At 37.2% G+C, this 23,097-nt stretch overlaps 1 protein-coding gene across 2 annotated transcripts in view; it reads right to left on the bottom strand.

Annotated features, from left to right (window-relative positions):
- JAG2 (jagged canonical Notch ligand 2) overlaps nt 1–23,097 on the bottom strand; it is a 106,751-nt gene that overhangs the window by 29,278 nt on the left and 54,376 nt on the right. Inside the window, exons 3-14 of one of the 2 annotated variants that reach the window (XM_088149763.1) lie at nt 21,834–21,888; nt 18,601–18,855; nt 17,084–17,144; nt 11,499–11,629; nt 10,968–11,087; nt 10,263–10,376; nt 9,317–9,430; nt 8,136–8,249; nt 7,649–7,695; nt 4,596–4,769; nt 1,422–1,572; nt 167–331 (exon numbers count right to left, since the gene is read on the bottom strand). In XM_088149763.1, the coding sequence (XP_088005889.1) occupies nt 167–331; nt 1,422–1,572; nt 4,596–4,769; nt 7,649–7,695; nt 8,136–8,249; nt 9,317–9,430; nt 10,263–10,376; nt 10,968–11,087; nt 11,499–11,629; nt 17,084–17,144; nt 18,601–18,855; nt 21,834–21,888 (1,501 nt within the window). The remainder of the gene's footprint in view (nt 1–166; nt 332–1,421; nt 1,573–4,595; nt 4,770–7,648; nt 7,696–8,135; nt 8,250–9,316; nt 9,431–10,262; nt 10,377–10,967; nt 11,088–11,498; nt 11,630–17,083; nt 17,145–18,600; nt 18,856–21,833; nt 21,889–23,097) is intronic. The other variant, XM_088149764.1, reaches the window with a different exon arrangement.

Here is a 23,097-nt window from a genome sequence, read left to right as displayed (position 1 = left end):
AGAATTAGTCATTCATAATCAACTATAAGCCTTCAACTACCTTAGACCTCTAAATCCTATTATGTCCCTACGGAATCACTTTAAACAGTTTAGAAGTAATGTTTTATAAATTAAACCCAAGTATTTAAGCCTTGTTTTTTAACAAAGCATTTTTTCTTTTACATACTTTCATGACAATATACTCCAGTAAAGCCCTTCTCACAGGCACAAGTAAAATTGCCTCCTGGTTGACTGATGCAGTGTCCATGAGGCCCACACACGCTGGAGGAGATTAAACGAATGCCATTCTGAGTAGCGTTTGTGAAGACTTCTATTGTACAGCTGTCTATTACTAAGAATAAGAGAGAAAATAAACATATAAGCTACCCTAAAGGCTAGAAGGCCACCATAAACATGTAGTTTCTTAGTTCTGGTGCAAAATATTTCATTTAGTTTTCATATTTAAGTTGCAGTAATACAGTGGTACCTTGGGTTACGAACGCCTCTGCTTACGAACTTTTCGGGTTGCGACCAGCTCCGGGTGCAAAACTTTACCTCGGTTTGCGAACACCGCCTCGGGGTATGAACCGGATCCGCGGCCATTTTCCGCCGTGCCACGTGGTCCGCGGCCATTTTCTGCCTGTGCCACATGGTCTGTGGCCATTTTTCCACCCGTGCCACGTGGTCTGCGGCCATTTTTCCACCCTGCCGCGCGGTCCACGGCCGTTTTTCCACCCTGCTGCGTGGTCCGCGGCCGTTTTTCCGCCCTTGACGCGTGGTCCGCAGACGCCGGAACGGATTAACGGTAATTACATTGAACCTTATGGGAAAATTTGCTTCGGGTTGCGAACAAATCGGGTTGCGACCAGAGTCACGGAACGGATTAAATTCGTAACCCGAGGTACCACTGTATTTAGCAGAAAACCAACAAAAAGTATCTTTATGACACATGCTTGCATGGATTAGGGAGCAGATGGATTCTAAATATTACTTGCTGTATTTAGTATATAATATACGATCCTCCATAAGTAAGTAATTAGCTAATCATTATCATATGAAGGAACTTCTAACTAATTGTATCAGAACTTTATCCTTCTTCCCCTCTGTATGATGTTCTAAATCTGCTCTAGATCCCAATTCTCTGAATCAGATTTGGAGAGACAAAAGGAGACCACAGAGGGACAGGGAATGTGGACTCCCAGAGTCTGTTTCACAGACCCACAAAATAGAATTTAACCTACTGTTAGTAAGCAAGTTTAATAACATAAACAAGATAAGAACAAATGTTTAAAAAGCTTTATCTGAGAAAAAATGACAAACAGGTCCTCTATGGATAGGTAAAAAATCACTTTAAAATTATTCTTCCTGCAAGAATCCTATTATTGTAAGATTTCCAGCATTTGGCTACACAGTCAAAATTTCACAGGACAGACAGTAAGTACCTTTACAAGAGTTATTTTTGCAATGATCCTTGAGGTGAGAGCAGTTCTTTCCATCATAATCATCAGAGCAAGCACAATAATAATCTTCTCTTAGATCGTAACACTGAGCTCCATTTTGGCAAGGGTTAGGCTTACAGAGATCTACATCAATCTACAAAAGATTCAAACTGCATTATTAGTTTTCTAACCTATTTCCACAGGATAGTTACTCCAATTTTTTACAGATTAGCTATGCACACTTAAAGAAGTATGACTTTCCACAGAGAGGAGGAGTCTGCTATCCAAATTAAGTTCTAATTTATACCAAGTGATAATTCAACCTCTAGATGAATAACCTGACATCTAGAGCTCAAGATGACTTAAATGGGGATCGCCCTTCACTATATCTGCGCAGTAAACTTGTGGGGTAAGTTTGGCAGAGTGTGAATGAGTGATCCAAAATCTCCAAGTGAGTTTTCCTGGCTAAGACAATCTTGAACCTGGATCTTCCCAATCCTAGTCCAATATATTAATAATTAAAACACATTGGCTGAATGCATTACTCTGTTAAGAATTTCAGTTCAATAGATTTTGACTCGTTCTGCTAATCCCTTTGTCTACTATACACAAACTGCTTTTTTTCTCTGCATCGAACTAAGCCTAAGAAGTTCTAAAATCTAGGCAGATAGACCCTGTTCCAACAAATATTTTTATACCCTCTGGAAGATGGGAACAGAAAGATTCCATTTCTTAAAAAAACTACACAACAGATGTAAAACAAGCATCACTAAACTAATTTTTTTAAAAAAGCCTCCAACAATTAAAAACATACTTCCACCTTATCCTTCTTATACAGCTAACAAAAAAGGTTATTGGCAACTGAACAATAAATGGAGAAAAAGACAGAAATGCAGATCATCTACCATATCAAAAAACCACTTGTCAGCATCAAGCAACTGAACTATTAATGTACTGTCGAAGGCTTTCACGGCCGGAATAGGATGGCTGGTGTGGGTCTTCCGGGCTGTGTGGCCGTGTTCTGGAAGTTTCAGAACATGGCCACACAGCCCGGAAGACCCACACCAGCCAATGAACTATTAATTCTCACTGAAAGGCTTCCCATAGAATTGCAGTTCAGATGCACCCCACACTTAGGATGCATCTGGAGCTGACCTGATTTATGTATGGCTCAGCTGCTATGTATCTGAAACCACTGCAAAGCTAGTTTGTTTTTATAATCGCTCTGCAGTGAGATGGGTGGTGACAAATTTGAAATATTAAACAAACAAACAAACAAATAAATAAAACATCTGTAGCTCTGTAGAGCTTGTGGGACCATTTGTAGAAATTCATGCTGCAGCTAGCAAGTTTTTCAAAGAGAAAGGTAGCTTGATTGCTTTTCAATCCCTCTCCTCAAAAAGAACTGCTAGGATTATTTTTTGCAGAAACAATTGTTTTCAAACTGCTTTGGGGTTCTGGGATGAAAATAGTGTAGAGAATTTTACAGGGAAGTGGCTTTTCTCTGAAAATATTTAATTTCCAAGCTTCCCTTTAAATTACTTTTTGCCAAATACATGTGGATTCGAAATTTATTTTGCTTATGAGAGCAGTACAAGCGCTTTTACTCACTCAACAGTTAATCCAGCTTTGGGGTGGAAATATATTACTTATGGCTTTTGTTGTAACATGAGAAGCAAGTTTGCTTTAAATGCATTATGGGTACTTTAAAGCATTTTAAAAGTGATTTGTTACTATTATGGTGAAGGTGGCAAATTTAAAAGTTCCTTGAATTACAAAAATCATTAAATTACATACAAATCCTTCTAACGAAGTGGCTAATCTTAATATACTTGTTTGTATCAACTACACGTGGTTTAAACAAGCATCTATTTACGTGATAGACATAGCAATATGATGGCACCTGTGTGATGAATTCTTAGCATTATAAGTTAAGTTATATAAGCTTTTCCACAAATGTCTCCCATTAATCAAATACATGAAAACATAACAAAACCATATAAGGCATTAAAACATTCTTTAAATAGCCAGATAAAAGAGATATGTTTTTCCCCTAAAAATGTGAGAGTCGGGATTAAGCTTAGCTGTATGGGAGAATATCTTCCAGTTTGGGATTGATGCAAATTCTTTAAACATTATTGTGATTATAGCAGCATAGCCATATTAGAATGCTTGTACGCTGCTTATAAGACAATACACCACAATCCTGTTTTTGACTTATGCCTAACATACAGTACAGGATTTACTCAGAATACCTTGGCCTGCTATATGCCAATGTATTAATTCAAACAGACAAATTGATGGAATGGTTTAAGATGCCCAGATTTTTGCATGAAACAATTCCTTTGCCAGACAAGAGACTGGCCCCAACAGTTCATTAGCCTGCTCAAATCTGAAGCAGACTATGATAAAAAAAATCCTTTAATGAAACATTTTTCACCTGCAACAGAATTTAGAAGCAAAGCACTAATCAATAATTCCAATAATACTAGGATACAGTAGAAAAAATACAGTCTATTCTTGAACGTACTGGAGTGAAATGCAATGAGCATCAATGTATATGCACATGCACTTTAGTAATCCCCACTGAGCACTGAATTTGGAATCCGATTTCTAGCCTGGAACAGTGATGGTGTAAGGTGTAGAAAAGAAAGGAAAGAAAGGAAAGGGGCATTAGCATCCACACTTTCAGTAGCTTATTGCTGCATATTCCAAATGTGCTACTACTTTAAATAAATGCTACTCCCAGGAGGGCAGATGACAACTTGAGAGCATCCTGAAGAAGTGTTCTTCCAAGTACTTCCTTTTCCAAAAAAGCTTATAACAATAATTAATTTCTACTGAGGTAGTTGACATATGCTACAAAGCAAAATCACTTAATTGGGATCCAGAGTAGTTTGGGGGAAATGAAAGAATAGCTTTTTGTCATAGCAAAAAAAAAAAGAGAGAGAGAAAGAGAAAGAAAAAAAGAAGAATGTTGGTGATCAAGTCAACCTCAATGGGCTCTTTCTTATATGTGTCCCACTATACCCAGATGACAGGGCCGTTTTGCAGCAAGTTTGTTTGTTCCTGTGGGGCAGTAAATGAACTGCTCTATTCATCCATAACTGCAAAGATTTAAGCTGCTCTAGAATTCAGTCCATCAAAGCATTCTAACAAGTCTAAAGTATCCTTTACCTCACAGAATTCTCCTGAGAAGCCATGTGGACAAAGACAATGAAATCCGTTGATGAGGTTAGTACAATGACCTGCATTCTGACATGGGTTGCTCATGCAGTCATCAATTTTTGTTTCACAGTTCTTGCCTATGAAAGCATGAGGGCATATGCAGTGATAACCATTCACTTCATCCTACGTGGAAAAATTGAAAAAAAGATTATAATTTTCAGAGGATACTAGAAAAGTTTTAATGAATCAATATTACAACTTTAAAAGAAATTCCAGATGTTTTCTGAAAAGAAGAATGACTGGGGCCTCTAGGCTGATTCTTCTAATAACTTCAAATCCAGGCCCATGGATTTAATTCTAATTAAATTATTAAATTAAATCATCTAATTCTTTAAAACACTCTAATGTCTACTTGACTATGAAACTAAAGTGACTCTTTCTACCCTAACTTTTTAAAAAAGAAGCTGCTAAAGCATGTGTTTTTAAAGAAAAAACAATCCCATGAGAAAACTGCTTGGGATGAGTAATAGTAAAATTCTGAAGAACATTTGTGGGAAACTGATTTTATATTGAAGTTTGATGTCCAGAAAAAGTAATTGGTTTCCTTTATGCTCTATATTCACTGTTTCTAATATTATGCTTATTTATTATTCTAAGGCAATTGTTAGGATCTTTTTAGGAAATAAAACACCCATTTGAATATTTATGTTAATGACGCTGAAAGTTGCCGGCCAGAAATGGCTGATGCTTCAGCGGTTCGAGTTCAGCCTTTGTGTTAAACAGAGTGAGCTCCTGTTTCCTCCCCAGTTCCTGTCAACCCAACAGGTCGAAAACTCACGTGAGTAGATAAATGGGTACTCTCACTCCGGTGGGAGGAAAAATGCTGGCGGCACCTTGGAAAAAAGGAGTCGGGAGCAGTTGCCAGTAAAACGCGAAACCGCGCTCGCCCGAAAAGGGCGCGAAGCAACGGAAACCCCGCCTCCTGCGCTCGCCAGCTGGGCTCTGCCTAGGAAGGAGGCTCTGGCAAACCACTTCAGAAACACTTGCCTTGAAAACTGCAAGGACTCGTCCAAGCAGCCACTGCAGAGTCAGTAATGAGTGAGCGCAGATAAAAAATAATAATAATAACAGAGACAATGCCATACAAAACGTACTGAAGAAAGCTAAGTAGCCCAGCAATTTTGCATTTGAATTTTTAGAATTACTGGGCAAACGCTTAATAGTTCAATCAGTTTGCTCTAAAACAATCTAATAAACATTTCAGTAGGATTCTTCCCAATTGACCTCTAAATGCTCACATGTGGATTTGAACTGATATTTCCCTTTTTAATAGTTTTTAAATCTTAATTTATATTTCTACTCTCTAGTATCATCGCATTAGGGATATGTACCGGGACAGATTGCTTCCATAGTATTTCAGAGCTCTTCCTTATGGTCCTATTTACATTTTGAAGTAAACCAACCAAAAGAAATTTATAGATTCCTCTTATTTACAGAAAGGGGGCAATTAAGAGTCTGGCAGTATCCTACACTATTGCTTTTAGTATATCTATTCCATATTGTCAACGGCTTGGATTTAACGCATCCTTTTATCTCCTTGATTTCACTGGAAAAATTATTTATTTATAGGACTTATATGGCTGCATATATCATACAATGACTCTAGACAGCTCACAATAATCTCTAAAACATAGTTAAAAACAAAGATATCCTTCCCCCCAGCGTCAGTCCAAACATTCTTACACCTCAACTCTCATCCTAGCCCAATGGAGTCTTCACAACCCTCATGTTTACATCTTTTCAGAGGGTGTATAATGATAAAATTAAACCAGTACTACAAACTTTGGGGGTGGGGTGCTCTTTTAATTAATAGAAAGGTGCTACTAGAGACTTAGAGGGATTATTTTAGGAGTGAAAGTTTTTAGAAAAACAAAATATTACAGGTAGTACTTGCTTAACAACCATTCATTCAGTGACTATTCGAAGTTATGGTCGTTGCAGCGCCGCTGCAGTCACGTGATCAAAATTCAGTGCTTGGCAGCTCACTGGCACTCGCGACCATAGGGACGCTTCAACTCCCCCCATCTCTCCCTACCTCTCCCCTTTTGGTCACCCTGCACTCCGCTTGCTCTGCCGTCCTATACTCCACTTGGGCACTGCAACAACCATAACTTCAGGGACTGGGTGTAACCTTCGCCATCTTCTTCCTCCCACTGCAGATGAGGTGCACCCAACCTGTCCCTTTGTAAGGCAGCTGCTGGCTGTGCCAGGCCTTCTTCCCAATGCTGTGTGTGGCCTTATCCAAATTGTGTGTGGCTTTCTCATGAGGCTTTGGGAGGCCTTATGAGAAGACCGCATGCGATGGGGCAGCCAGCAACTGCCTCGCAAAGGACCAGGCCAGGAGCGCCTTGTCAGCGGTGGGAGGAAGAAGATGGCGAAGGTCAGCTGGGGGCAGCAGGGCAAGCGGAGCCCAGGATGAGTGGAGCCCAGGACTGGCAGAGGCAGCAGAGTGCAGGCTGGCCAAAAGGGCAAAGATGTGGGGGAGACATTCGGGTGGGGGGAGCTGAAGAGGAGGCAGAGGAGGCAGTCCCTTACCTTATCAAGGCTTAGGCCTGGGAGGGACCAAGTTGGGGATGGCTTGGATTGGGGTGGGTCCTCACCTAACCACTGGTGGGATTTGGTTAACAATGGCAATGGGGACTGTGACATCACGCTTTACAACTGCATCACTTAGCAATGGAAATTCCAGTCCCAATTACTATTGTAACTTGAGGACTACCTGTACATCACGGAAAATGGCTATTTTGTCACCCAGTTTCAACAGCATATTCTTGAGTGGCTGCTGGCTACCCATTTTAATCCTGAACTGTGTATGCCTTGGCCATACATGAACCACTGCTACAATGCACACTTATCTACAAAGATACAAAGTATTAAGGGTGAGGTTGAGACAAATGATGTAAGGATCCAAATATTATTGTCCTGACACAATTTAAATTTAACAGGTTGCTTAAAGAACCACAAATAACAGAAAAACAACACCAAAAATAATTTACTTTTACCTTGCAAGTCCCTCCATTTTGGCACTGCCCATGACAGTAATTAACATCTAGGGATAAAACAGGAAGAAGATTAAAAATAACAGCCTGAAACTTGATGGAAAAAATAGACTGAAGCCTAACTAATGATATATGTTGATTTCAAATATTCAAACCGGTGTTTTCCAGAGGAAAGGAAATAAGAATTGTATGAGTGATGCAAATTTGAAAGAGCCCAAATGATAAAGTCAAGCAATATGCAAAACAAAATGTCCCATGTGAGTATTCTCCAAGAGCTTAATTTCTCAGATACTTTCAGTTAGTTCATTCCACAATCCAAAAGCTAAGGCTTTAGATGCAAGGAAATATGTGATAAAAATGTCACCGTAAGGGTTTGTGGAAAAGTTAGGTTTAGAAATGAACAGAAGCATTAATTTAAGATTGTCTGTTTTTAGTCTATAAATAAGAGACCTTTAGGGTCAAGCGTATACACTAAAGATTAAATACTGACTGATATGACAATTTACTCCTTTCCATCCTGGAATGCAGTCACAATAATATCCACCAATAAGATTTTTGCAAGAATGAGCATTAAGACAGGGTTTCCCTTCACACTCATTAGCATCTGTGAAAGAAGAGAAGAAAAGCAGAGAGTGAAGAACAAACCCAGAAAGAGACTGCCCTTGCACCAAAGCAAAGCTTCCATGCTTTCCAAATATCAGCTACATTTTATTTGCTACTTTGATACAAGTTTGCTGATATTTTCAACACACATGCTGCATTCTTTTCCCTAGGAAAGCCTCAATGACTAACAGTTTAAATAAAATCCAGTGAAATAGCTGTAATAAAAATTATCTGAACAGGTTATCTCCAACTCTTTTGAAAAACCAAACCAAACCACACTACCCCTCTGGCATTTGCATTAGGAATTTTTCAACTAACAACTTAATTGTGGATTAGATGCAACATAGCCAGTAAATGGGAACACCTGGGATAACGTATGGAAATGCAGCACTTTTAAAGAATGGTTAGATACCAATATCTATGCTATCTCTTATGCAACTTTTCAGTCCTTTGCTCAACAGAAAATTGATTATGATATCTGGGGGATTAAGGTCAGTGCTCTCATGGACTTGATCCTCCTCTGATGCCATTACTAACTTCTCTGGCACGAACAATAATTGTAGTTTTTTTTGGGGGGGTGGACTCCATCCTGATTTATGCATACAAAAAGAGCCTGCCCAAGTATCTGTACAGAAAGAGCCAATGTTTCTGAGTAACCCTGCAGCATGCACATACCACAATCAAGAAATGAATCAAGCAAATGAAGGAATGAGGAAAACTGAATGGCCACACAGTAGGAGCAAGAACCTTTCTGCAGTGAAATACAGTGGCTTAAACATTTACGCATGCCTAATTTAGCCACGATGGAATTAAGGCCGCTGTTATTTTGCCGAAGATAATTATCCACAGCAGGGAGGAATGCTTCACAAAATATGAATTTTGATTACAGATAGTACAGTGTATGGTTCCTGCATTCAAAAGTTAGTTACAATTTACACACTGTAATTCTTCTGTGAAGTGATATAAGCAGCAACTAAATAATAATTCATCAAAGATGACTGCAACATCTTTAAAAGTTTTTTTTTTTTTAAATAATAATTTGAGACACCTTTAAATGTTAAGACTTACCAAGCTGGCAGGTTGCCCCAATCCACTGCTGTGGACATATACATTCAAACCCATTTATGCGATCAACACAAGTACCACCACTAGCACAAGGGTTAGATGCACACTCATCAATATCTGGGGAGGGAAAGAGTTATCTGAGAAATATACTGCAAGCAAAGAAAGGAGGCTAATTTAATCTCAAGCATAATTCCAGAATTGACTGCAATTGTCAAAACTGGCAATAAAGTAAAAAAGTTCAAATCCAAAAACAGGGTTAACGCAGTTAAAAAAAGAAAAAAAATCCCAGTCCTTCAAATGGGATTGGGAAAATACTAACTTGCTCATGCATCTGATGGATGCATTTTGCATCTTTGTCTCATCTACTATGGTTCTCCCCTTCACCATGTTAATTACTTCTCACTGTCTGAAAAACTGTTTTATTACACACATTTTTTAAAAAAAAGTTTATCCAACCTTTTTGAGCTTATGAATTTTGTAAATATTGTACAATGCAACTCCATATACTGCCATTGGGAAAAGAAATTAGCTAATTCAGAAAAAGACTAATATGATGAACATTAGTCAAAATACAGTATTTACTAGTAAGTAAACTGATGACAATCCTTCCTATCAATCCTAAAATCACTTCTCTCTCATTCTCTCTCTTTTGTATAGGTTGCTAGACTTCTTAAGCACTGTATTGTAGCCACTCACCATAATAATTTCAAGGCATGTTTCTGGGTGGAATTTTATTTAGTTTTAATTGAAAGAATCTAAAAGAAAATGATATGGATAACCTGGAGGATGACAAAGAGGGAGACCATGTATTAATTGCGTAGATGGGCACTACTTTCAGGATACCTCTAAAGGAATGGTTACTGAATTGCATTTCAGAAAAAAAATCTCAAGCACTAAAATTAGTCTCTCATCCACAAGATATAAATGTTATGACTCAGACAGTACCTACCAATTGCACATGTTGGTCCACTCCATCCTTTAGGACACTGGCATTTAAACCCTGATGAAATTTCATGGCAAGTTCCGCCATTAGCACAAGGATTTGAAACACAAGCATGCTCAGCTAATGGGAAAAGAAATAATAGTTTTATATCCAGATTGAAGCACTACTTATAGTTTCTCTATAAGAAAAGCCACCATAAAATTTTGCATGTTTAGGCTGTTGAGAAATTAGGGATGGCTCATATCTGCCAATTTCATTTTCTCTCAGTTTCTTGTTTTTTCTACCTGGCTTTGTTTCTGAATCGATTTAAATATTCAACAAGGCTGCTTAAACAACTGCATGCATGCTCATCAACATTTTTTGTATTATTTTCAACATTCCTAAGATGAACATGCTTTCCAACACTTCTCTATTATAGCTTTTACATATTTTGCCTATTAGGATTTTGTACATTTTTGGGATTATCTGAGGCATAAATGTCATTTGTAAAAAGCAAATTTCAGCATGCAAGTATGCTCTAAATTATCTACAGATTCTTGAGGTACAGATGAAAGTCATACAAGACATTGAAGAGAACAGATATTTCATTTATTCCTGGTGATGACAGGGAATAGGAGTCTTTTAACAATACATTCCAAATTCCTCCAAGACTATGCCACTTATTAGTAAAATTTCTGGAGTAGAAAACACATTATTAACTGTTGTCAGTACCAATTTCACAGTTCTTTCCAGAGTAACCATCTTGGCAAGCACAGCTATATTCATCTGGTTCTGTATTCATACAAGTTCCACCATTCACACATGGATGATGATTTCCACAGTAGTTTAAATCTAGACAGAGAGGAAGGGTTAAAGTCATATGACACAGAATTTTATATGGAAGCTTTTTCAAACAAAATATTAAAATACTTTTCTAGTTGAAACATACATGTATCCATATCTACATTATCCTTTAATGCATCTGACTTCAGATAAGTCATTGCATATGCTATCATTTTTGTGTTATTTATGATGCATGATTGGGGAAAATGTTGTAGAAAAATGTATCAAGCTATTGAACGACAACTTACAGGCTTTGAAAGTCACCTAGTGCATTGAAGCAAACAGGTAAGTAGCACTGGAGAATATGAAACCAGATTCTGTTGGATGCTCTCTAGTAAATATCTTTACATAACAAGTGGTACTAGATTACTAGTTAACCATGAAGTTTTAAAATGTTTATTACAAGTAGAAGTTCAATACCTTTATTGCAGAGCAGGCCACCCCAGTTGGTTTCACATTTGCATTCCCATGGGCTGTTGCAACTCCCATGAGCACAGCCTGGGTAGGGGACACACTCATCACAGAATTGCCCCTGCCAACCATAATTACACCTAGACATAAGTGCATATTAAATGTTAGCAACATGTTGGTTAACTATAACTTTCATACAATTTTAAGCTGCAACCTTGCATTCAGTTATGTTGTGTAAGCTGTCTTTAATGGCATCTAAGCAGCCAGCCAGCTAGCACAGGATTGCTGTAATCTTAAACACATGTATCCCTTACTATAGCTAACAGATTTCAGTGAGAAGTTACAGAACTACATATGTGCAGTCATTTTTTTTATGAGAGTGGCCCTTCTTATATAAATCAAAAATATACTGGGGTTGCTAGCTGATTTATATTTTCTTATTTACCCAGCCCCAGAGTGGTCAAATATATATAACAAATAAACAACATTCATAAGAAAATTCACCACCTAATGCCTAATTAATCCAGCCACATAAAAGCATGTTCAAAGAATAGCTTTGCTTCAATTTCTTGGAATAATGATAGGTTTGAACCTGGTTTCCAGGGAAAAAAGTAGCACAATGCTGTAGCAGAGCAAGCATGTGGTGCCTTTCTCCATATGTATGTATTTCTGGACAGTGGAGCAATGGTATGTTCTAAAAACTAGGGTAAAGTGTAACAGAGATCATAAGCATTTAAAGTCATTGATGGAAACAGCCAATATTAAGCTCTTCAATTCTGCCAAGGAGGTCACAGAAAAGTTCATGTTTCCAAGCAGCAGATTCGTTAGCAGCAAAGTTTTGCTTACCAATATTCAGGTTTACTTTGAGCACTAAGTGCAAATTATTTTTTAAAAAACTCTATGTACTTTATCATCTTGATTATTCTAAAATAACTTGTGAATGTGCCATTGTTTTAGTCTGTAGATAAGAGATTCTCCTAAAACATTTTCAATGCTGAAGGCAACTCATTTCCCTCCCTACTTCCAATCCTTGAAAGCCCTCCCAGATAAGACAAGGGCTTCATGAGGTCCATTGTCCAATTCACATTTATATTACCTAATATTGGTTCCAAAGCTATATAAGCATAGAAAGTAATATATAGCTGATAGTAAGAAGATATTATTTTATACTGGGCTGTAAAATGGAGGCATTTAGATTCACCTGGAAACAGTATTTTCATTTAAGAAAAAAACTGTTACCAAGACCTTCTCTTGTAGCTACAAAAAAAATAAAGTCAGGACTAGATGCACACTTACTATTTATCTACATACAAATGAATTACTTGTCCATATAAGCAGTTTGAATATATAGCACACTTCCTAAATTTCTGCAGGAACCAAATAAGTTAATGAAGAAGTAACAGTCTACACCCTCAATTTTTTTTTTTGAATCCACACCATATAGATTGTAGATAGTTCACATTGTGCTATACAGCTACCTCAAGGGAAAGAAGATTCACTGGTAACAAGTTAGATAAATAGGAGTTGTTAACTGCTTACATGTTAAAACTCCTTTCTCTGTTAAACCTGCATGGATATGCACAATCCTGGATGTGCACAATCCTTAAAACAGTTTTCATCAGATGAGGGTGGTGATGGAAGGCAGGCAAACAACTGGGTATGTTTGGCTGATACATTATATCCCAAGTCAATGGCGCTTACTTCTAAATAGACATACATAAGACTGAAAGGTTATGAATATATAAAAGCAGCCAAAGGGGAAGAATGAACTCCAATTTCTTGTCTGCTGCAAGCCCAGGAATTTCATGCTTAGGATAAACTAGCAGAGACTGAGTACACCAGACTGGCATAGTTAGCTAGCCAAATTTCACAGTGAGGAAATCTAGCATAATAACAATGAAAGTATGAATGAAAAGCTAGACAGGAATATATTAGTATCATGTCTATCTAGCATCTCTTTTTATTGTTTATTGTATAATCAGCAGAAACCAGAAGTTACATTTCATCTATTCTATTCTTTTGAGTTTGTGGATTATTTCCTTGACTTCCTACAGGGTTTTTAGTACAGAACAACAGAGAAATCAGGAATGGGGGGTGCTTAACCCTCCAGTACCTCAAACATCCCTTTTGGTTACCCCCATCAAGAGATTAGGCAAATAAATTGTTATACTATTGTGAGTCTAAGCCATTTTTGGACAAACGTTTATCAACATAAGTAGTTTCCAGTTAATTAATCGGACTTGCAACCCACCATAATCTGGTAGGACTCTTAGCAGCTAACAAATAAGCATAAACAATGTAAAATACCTTCAATAATACAAATAATATAAATAGTAACAACATCCTAACCAAAATCAAACCAAAATTAGCAAACAAAAGCTCAGGTGGTAGCCACCAACACTACAATAGCTCTTTGGAAGAGCTCCATTCTAGCATGCTAAGATTTATACCGTGCCTTTCCTCCAAGAATTCAAGGTGATACACTACATTTTTTCCAACTACAAAAACTCAATGAGATAGGTTGGCTGAGAGATGCTGGCCCAAAGTCACACAGTGAGCTTCCATAGTTTAGGGTAGACTTGTCCAACACCTTAATTACCACACTGGTTCTCAATGAACTCAATATCAGATTAAACACAGATGATGGAAGAAATATGAATGAACTGATACTGTTTAATCTTGTCTCTCAAACAGCCATCAACTGAAGCTCCTCAATGGTGAACTATGCATTTTTTAAAAAAATGTTTTTAGAAACTTTTAAACTGTATTTTTCATGCAAGTTTACAATTTGCCCACAGAATTTTAGTTATGGGTAAATTAGAAGTTGAATGAATGAATGAATGAATGAATGAATGAATGAATGAATGAATGAATGACATGTGAAAATAGAAATGTCCCAGAATGTCCCGCTGTTATGTATTCATTACCTCTGGATTTCAACAGAGTAGGATACATAGTTTTTTACATACATGTTTTTGGGATAACAGCCTTCTCTACAACCTTTCTTAGCTACACTGTTACACTGACCAGCTCATTAAAGAGATAAACAGATTAATTAAAAACTATGAACAACATTCTTTAAATGACATTGTCATTCTAAAAGCAAGGTCAGAATATTTCAGAGACAGGTGAACTTAATGTACTTCAGAAACTGAGGAAGGAAAAACCAGTTAAGCCTAATAAAGAAGCCTAACCTATATAAATATAAAAATAGCTTCCATTTTAGCATTTTATCACATTATAATATCAAACAAATAGCAACGCTATAGAGTTAGAGATGAAAATACACAAGAAAAATTAGCTTATGTTAGTGATTCCCATTAAGTAGGCTGTAACTTGGGGTGCAAACAGGAAAGGTCCAAATATTGAGATCACTGGGGAATGTTTAGCTTTCAGCTCTAAGTGTACTAATTTACTTTGTCTATATGTGTGAATAAAATACTGCACTTGTATACAAGATAGCAGTGAGAACAAAATTGCCCATGAGTTCTGATTTTCAGGTTGTACTGCTCTAAGTAGTTTACATTCCATTTTATTTTATCTGTAGGCTGCTCTGAATGCTCTACTTGAGCAGACAGATGGGATATAAAACTATGTTAATTTATACAATTGACAACAAAATCTATATTTGAAAATATAAAAATATGTGCCAGTTTTATTGTTAGTTGCTTGCTATACATCTTTGAAAAAAGTATTATCATTTCAAAAATAGAAACAATCTCTCAAATTCAGAGATTTGTTTAGCTATTATATTTTCCCCCCACAAAATTGTAACATGCACACATGCACGCACACACACAAACAGTGGTGTGGCAGTTAAGGTGTTAGACTAACACAAGAAGACCTAGGTTCTAATCTACCCTCAGCCATAGAAACTCAGTAAGTAACTTTATGCAAGTCATTTTTTCTCAGCCCAATCTACCTCACTAGGTTATTGTAGGGGAAAAATGGGGGGAGTACTATATACACTGCTTCTGAACAAAAGACAGGGTATAAGCCTAACACACATAGATACAAATTCCAAAAACTATACTGAGAGGAGTGTTACCCCCTATTTGAAAGAGGTGATAGTGAGTCCCCTCGCAAGAACCCACTGTTTGACCCAGATAAACTAGACAATTATACACCTGTCTCCAACCTTTCCTTTGGGGGAGGATAATGGAGAAAGTGGTTGAGCTGTAATTGGACAGTTCAACCTGTCCTGGAGGAAATAGATTATCTGGACCTGTTTCAGTCCAATTTCAGGCCTTGATTCAGCTAAATACATCATTGATGGTGCTTATTAATGTTTGATAGGACCAGTGTGACATAGTGGAACTTTTCAGGTCCTGCTTGATCTCTCAGTGGTTTTCAGTACCACAGAACACAGTATTCTTCTGAGCTATCTTCAAGGGCTGAATGGTCCATGGTATTACATGGTTCTCCTCCTTCCTGAAGTCACAGTTCCAGTTAGGGGGAGGGGGGATTGTCTCATAGACCTCCTTAATGGGGAATGCTGCAGGGCGTGATGCTCTCCCACTCCTATTCAGCATCTACATGACATTGCTGGGTGAGATCATCCAGGGGCATGGGGTCATGTTTTGTCAGTATAGAGATGATACCCAATGGTATATCTTGACTGCTGGTTAAGTGATGCTGTTGAAATGCTGCCCGGCAGGTGCAGATGCTGTTGAAATGCCTGGAGGCAGGCTGGGTCTGGATGGGAACAGGCTGAGACTCAATCCAAGGAAGATGGAGTGCCAATGGGTTTGAAGGACAGCTGCTTCCAGTGAGATTCCACTGTTAACTCTAAACAGAGTGGTACTGCCTCAGGCAGAACTGGTTTGCAGTTTGGGGAGAGCAGGTGCAGCTGTGGGCAAAAGGGGATTTGCAAGTTCCATCTTGTATGTCAATTGTAAATTCTCTTGGAACAAAAGCCAGTGCTCACTGTCACTTAAGCCTCAGTTACCTGTTGACTGGACAGCTGCAATGCACTCAACATGGGGCTAGCGTTCAAGAGTATCTGGAAGCTACAGCCGAACCAGAATGGAGCAGTTTAGTTAGCGATGGATGCACCTCGAGGTACCCACATAACACTTCTATTCTGAGAGCTATACTTGTTGCCAGTTGGCCTCCAGATACAATTCAAAGAGTGGTTGTGAAGACCTTATGGTGTGGGGTTCAGATATCTATGGGGTTTGGATGGCTATGGGACCACCTTTGCCCTGCCTGATAAGATCTAGTAGGGTGGGCTTGTTATCTCTCTCCTCAATTAGAAATTGAAGAGAATCTTAAGGGCAATATAAGGATCCCTTTTCAGTTGCCACCCATCTCCTTTGGAACAGCACCATTTGCCAAGTTGTGTGATCTGCCCCTTCCCCTCTGGCTTCTAGGAAACTGGTGAAAACTTGGTTGTTCCATCAAGCCAGGGAAGCTGGTTTGCTACAACTGCCTTTCAGTCATGAGAGTGGATTCTTCAATTTTGTTAATCTTTTTATTCCTGATTCCACAGAAAAGTTTCTAGTTGTTTTTAACCGATTGTACGATTTGAATCTGAATTACGTATTAGGGAGTTGTACGCCACTCAATGTAAGTAAGTAAATAAGCAAGCTTACTTGCACTCCCCAGGTACACTGCAGCCTCCACGGATTAAATTACATCCTTGCTTACATACAGCTACGAAAAGAAAGAATTAAACATCAGTTAGTACCAACTCTTTAGAAAAAGTGATTACTGTAATTAAATGATACTACTGTTTCATGCACTGATTTTTTTCTTGAAAGGTACTTTCAAGAACTTAAAGTGGAACTGTTTTAGCTAGATCTCAGCTAGAATTATCAATTACAATGATCATATCCATCATCTCCTGAATATGGAAAGCCAAATAGATTTTTTGTTTTTTTCCTGTCTAAAAATATCTATTTCAGGAAGCACAAAAATATACAAAGGAAGAAGAAACATAAAGCACTATAAAAATGCCCTGTCCAAAGGCTATTCTTATGAAATATAAATGTATTATAATATCTCAGATGCTCTGCCAACATTCTAATTTTGGAATGGATGTAAATTAAGTTCTCTAAAATGAGGACAAATATATTACTACAATGTTTTTTAATTGTGAACTATAGACAAATCAAACTGTGGCACCATGATAGTTTTCAAAGCACAAGCCCAGTATCTTCAAATTAAGTTTGTAGAGCAGTCCAGTCTCTTAACATACTTGATCAACTTACATGAATAAGCTGTTAAATACAGGAATGAAATATAGTAATACTAGAGTTTATGTGGATAATAAAACAAATCACAGCTAAACCCCACTGCAGTTTAAGCTGTGTGAAAAACAAGTCATTATAGCTAGTATACCATGGTAGGCAGTACATATTTTTCTTGAACATTTTAGAAGAAATATAGGATAAAAAACATATTTTAATAAATAATGAGCTTGACTGAAGGTAGACAGTGGGTGCAAGAGCTTCCAAATCTGTGGTTAAAACATTTTGTGATTATGTGCTTAAGACTTGCTGATTCAGTACAGTATGTCTAATAAACACAAAATCATATTAATTATTTTGGAGGAGGCATAATTCAATGATGGACATTTACTTTACGTGCAGAAGTTGTCAGGTTTAGTTCCTGCCTTTTTCACGTCTAGAAAAGACTCCCAAACTTTTAGAGCCACTGTTAATTAGAATAGACAACACGTGGCTAAATGTCCCAACTGTCTAATTCATATATGGCATCAACACAAAGTACTGAGTTAATAATAGTGAGCTGATACTCTATGCTAGAGAAGGACAACTATTTATTTATTTTGATGTTCAAATGCTTTAGTAGATGGCTTGATGGTATGAGCTTTGTTATCACTCAAGAATGCCAGAGGCTTAATGTATCTACTCTGGGGCATTAATGTGTGTGTTTGGAGAGAGACTGAGTGTAAATAAAACAAAGAATATAGTGCCATTTAAAATTGATAGTTTGCTACTAAATTTCAGTCTTGAGTGGATCTGGTAGCTACAAAAATAGGGCTGGGGAACACTCAAAATCCTTAATTTGGCCACTGCTCTTTTCCCATAAAAAACATGTCACAATTCCAGCATAACTGTTACATTTTAAAACATGTGAAGTACAGTACCTTGTTTACATTCATCACCTATCCAGCCTTCCATACAAGCCTTATTTCCATTTTGGTCACATGTGTAATGGCCCACAAAGTCATCACGAGGGCCACAAAATTTATTGCACTGTGGGCCATAATAGTTTTCATCACACTTCACTCTTATTTGTGCTTCAAAATGAGCAACATGGCCATTCAACCGTAATGTCTTCCATCGATCCTCCGGGTTGATCATACCCGCAAATGATACTCTGTCAATTAATAATTTTTCATCTAAAAATAAAAAGATGACAGAATTAGAACAAACACATTTTAATACAGAGTATGTCATCAAAGGAGAGCACTATAGTTGCAAAAGGACAACATGTGGAAAGAACTCCAGAAGATTTTAACTTCTGTATTGAGAATCAACACCCCCATTTAAGAATGTACAGTGAAGCTTTTCTAAGTTTCACCTTAAACAAAGTTTAGAAAGCAAATTATTTTTTTTACATAAAGAAAGTTATGTTTGTTTGTTTATTCAATTTAAATAGCCGCCCATCTCTGACAAGTGACTCTGGGTGGCTAACAACAATAAAAATATGTTGTTAAGAGTGCAGAGAAGCTGCTGCTGGTTAGAAACGGTCAGACAAGAGATTCCTATGTTCAGAAAAGAATAAGGTCACACACTAAAAACACATACTCAAACTAAGAGAAGTGACCAGTGGCAAATGGACTACAGGATTCCTGCATACCCCCAATATAGAAGGGTAAATTGTGGTTTGACTTTCTCTTGTTGCATTAGTGTTTTGCCTTTCAACCCACCTAACACTTGTACAATCAGAGAAGTGAAGACAAAATGAGAATGAGCATCCAAAGGAAAAAACCAACAGCTTTACTGTATGTCATCTGTATCTACTTGCTTAATGCTTATGAGGCTTCTGCTCCTTTTACCAAGATAATAAGAGTACCGTATGGATGAAGTCTGATTTATATGAAAACAAACCTTTAGGTTTCTAAATTATGTAACTGCAGAGAAAATTTAATTTCTTTCAGACACTGGACAGAAATAAAAGCTCCATCATTCATACTGTATTTTTGAATGCTATTACTTAAAAGAACCATTCTAAAAATCCTATAAATAAGGCTATGCAAAATGTTTTATAGGGATGGGAGAAAGCCCACTCTCTCTTTTCAGCTTTTCAAATCTTTGTCCTTAAATTTCTACCACCTGATCCCTGCCAGAAAATAAGGTCTGTTTGTTTATTTAGGAAATATATATTTTCCAAATTACAGGTAGTTCTTTCTTAGTGACCACAATTGGGAGTGGCAACTCCATCACTAAGTGGTTGCTAAGAGAAACAACACATGATCATGATGGGCTTACGACCTCACTTCTGTGATCATTAAGCAAATCACCACTGGGCATTAAGTGAAACATCATGTGGCTGTGATTTGTGATTTTATTGCTGGCTTCTCTGTTGACTCTGCTTGTTGGAAGCTAGTTGTGAAGCACGCAAATGGCAATCACGTGACTGTGGAATGCTGCAACGGCTGTAAATGCCCACCAGTTGCAAAGTGCCTTAATGCTGATCATGTGTCTGTGGGGATGCTGTGATGGTCATAAATGTGAGGACTGGTGGTAAAGTTACTTTTTCAGTGCTGTTGTAACTTTGAATGGTAGCTAAACAGGGTAGTTGGTAAGTGAGGTCTACTTGTATACTGCATATGATAATACAGAGGGCATATGTGCTTACTGGGCCATACACCAAAATAAATAGGAACCACCTGAACCTAATTCTTTTGTTATTTTGCTGCCAAAATTCCTCTCCTCCATTTAACAGGCATCCACCACCACCATCACCATGAAATGTTGCCCTGCCCCCTCCAAAAAGTATTGGGGTAAGTAGAGGTGTATTTCATGGTTTGCATTTTCTATGTTTTCATAAGTGGGTGCATTAGGCAAGGCCAAAAGTGTGTGCAAAATAGGTATTGCTAAATATAATGTTAAGCTTTCAGCTGTAACCTGCAAATGTGAAAGCTCTGTTGTTTTTGTCTGTCTGTTAAGCCTCTGGATGGGTCCACCATGTGCATATTATTGAGACTGCATTTTTAGATAGCATACAAAATGCAAAACTATGCTGCCTTCTTTGTTGAGTGTTGCTGGCAGGTTTCCAAATGCAGAAATGTGTACTGTACTTGTGTATATGAAGAAGCTTTAAGCCAACAGCTAGAGACAGTTTTTTTCTATTGTTAAAAAAAAATGTTTTTTCTATGTTGAAAAAACCCCCTGCTTCTTGTCACTGGACGGTTCATGAAGGCAGGCTGCACAAAAGCATACTTGAATTATTGCTTCTATTATTTGTCATGGAAATGCAAATGTTCTTTTTTTAGAAAAATCATCTCCCTGGTTTATTTTTCTATAGGCTAGGAAGGAGGTAGCACTTATGTTGTGATCTAAAACAGAAGACTATGGAGTTCAGTATTTGCTTTGAATTCCCATTGCTTCCTATAGAGAAATTAGCAATGTACAGGTCTGGGGGGAAATCTTGGGAAAAAAGATCTCTCTCTACCAAAATTGCATTATGAAATATTTCTTCAACTTTTCTCAAGGCTTCCAGAGATTTAGCGGAACCCACTACCAACACTTGAACTTCCACAGAAGTGCATTTATTTCAAGTGTTGTGCTACTGCAAAATTTGGAAACCCTGACCTAAGCTATTATATTTTGATTTCCTGGGCAGAGATGTATTTAAATTTTTCTACTCCAACCTCAAAGACAACCTGAGCATATTTCTGTTTTCAAACAGCTAAGATGCTAACAGAAATGATTAGCCCAAAATACTATGAACTCCATGTCACAGGTGCTCTCTATAAATATACTCAAGAGATAATGCAGGCAGAGTATTACACTAACTCTATTACTATAGAGTAATGATTCAGATGTAATGATAACAATAGCTAAAACAGCTCAGAAAGAGTACTGCAAGAATTACTGAAATTACCTTTCCTAAGCACATATTTCAGAATCTACCTGTATTTTTGTATATATCTCTGAGATATATACAAAGTACAGGTTAGGCTATGTCTCTTAATCTTCATCCTAACCAATATTCCCAGTTTAACTTTCAGTGTACAGAAGTGGCATATAAACAAATCTTTCTGTTTTAATTTCAGCTGCCAAACTGTAAATTCAAAATGTTTCCTACAAGATGTGTGTTTCCTTATAAATTTCAGTTTTGAGAGTTCAAATTCTTTAAGAATATACTCACCAGCTTTAGTTTCATTATCCCAGTCCCAAGCTTCTATTATTAATGTGAATGACCTCTGAAACAAAGCATACAAATTAGTTACTAGAGAGGCTAAATCAATATAATGAACCTCTGAAAATAACATGCAACATGAATCCAATTTAGCATAAGCATCATTTCTTCCAGAAGGATTTAATTCATTTGTGCAGTGAGAGCTTTAAAAAAAAGCCTGACCTGTTGCAAAGCAAATTTACAAGAATTAGTCAAGGAATGACTAAGGATCTGGTGGCAGTATAATACTTGCTATTCAAAAATCCAATCACTACTAGCAAAAGAACTATGTAAGAAAAACTGCCTAAGATTGCACCTATATAATTTTTTTTTAATAATAAATTTTAAAAGTAAATTTAAATTTTAAAGTAATTCTAAGTAAAACAAAATATTGGATTGGATTGTAGAAAGGAGGCTTTATAAGAGTAGATATGTTTTCAATGTTTTGCAAATGTAATATATAGCAAATCACATATTTTAGGATTGTTCAAGCTCCAAAAATGATTTGGGAGAAGTAATTTGGAACATGCTAGAATATCTCTTTCTTATTCATGAAAGAACCTATTTTTTTTTTCAGAGTTCTGAAAATGAAAAATAATCTGAGAAAAGATGCCATTGCTTTAAGGAATACCCTCATTAAAGTTAATACAATTCTTAAAATGGTGGCACCATTTTTTCACACTTATATGGTAGCCTGTAAAAAGTGGGTTTCTTTCTTTGTAGTAGCAGAGTTGGAGAACTGGGTAGCTGTGTTCTTTCATGGGATGAGGAATTTTTCAACAATTCTGAAGCTGAGGGAAGGGGGACAATGACATTTTTCTTGCCTCAACTATTTATTTATCGTTGTATTTATAATTTAGATTTCAAAGGCCACCCAACTCAATAGCAACTCTGGTGACATAAACATTAAAAACAAGCATGTTAAGCTGCTGCTATTTGGAGGATAACTACAAAGCAAATAAAGCCATTCCTGCCTATTTCAAGTAATTTATTCTTTTAAATTGGAATTACAATACAAAAATAAACTCCTTATACGCTCATGTTATGTTTAAGAGGGCACCATTTCGATTTCAAGAAGTAATCCTATAGGAATGTACAGGTGAAACTCAAAAAATTAGAATATCGTGCAAATGTTCATTTATGTCAGTAAGGCAACTCACAAGGTGAAACCAAGATATGAGATAGACGCATTACATGCAAAGCGAGATATGTCAAGCCTTACTTTGGTATAATT

Source organism: Python bivittatus, unplaced genomic scaffold (assembly GCF_059951505.1).
Source record: "Python bivittatus isolate LINGU-HERP-01145 unplaced genomic scaffold, Pbiv_v1 ctg000580_np1212, whole genome shotgun sequence".
In the NCBI taxonomy this organism is placed as follows: domain Eukaryota; kingdom Metazoa; phylum Chordata; class Lepidosauria; order Squamata; family Pythonidae; genus Python; species Python bivittatus.
This window is presented reverse-complemented; position numbering and strand designations above follow the sequence as displayed.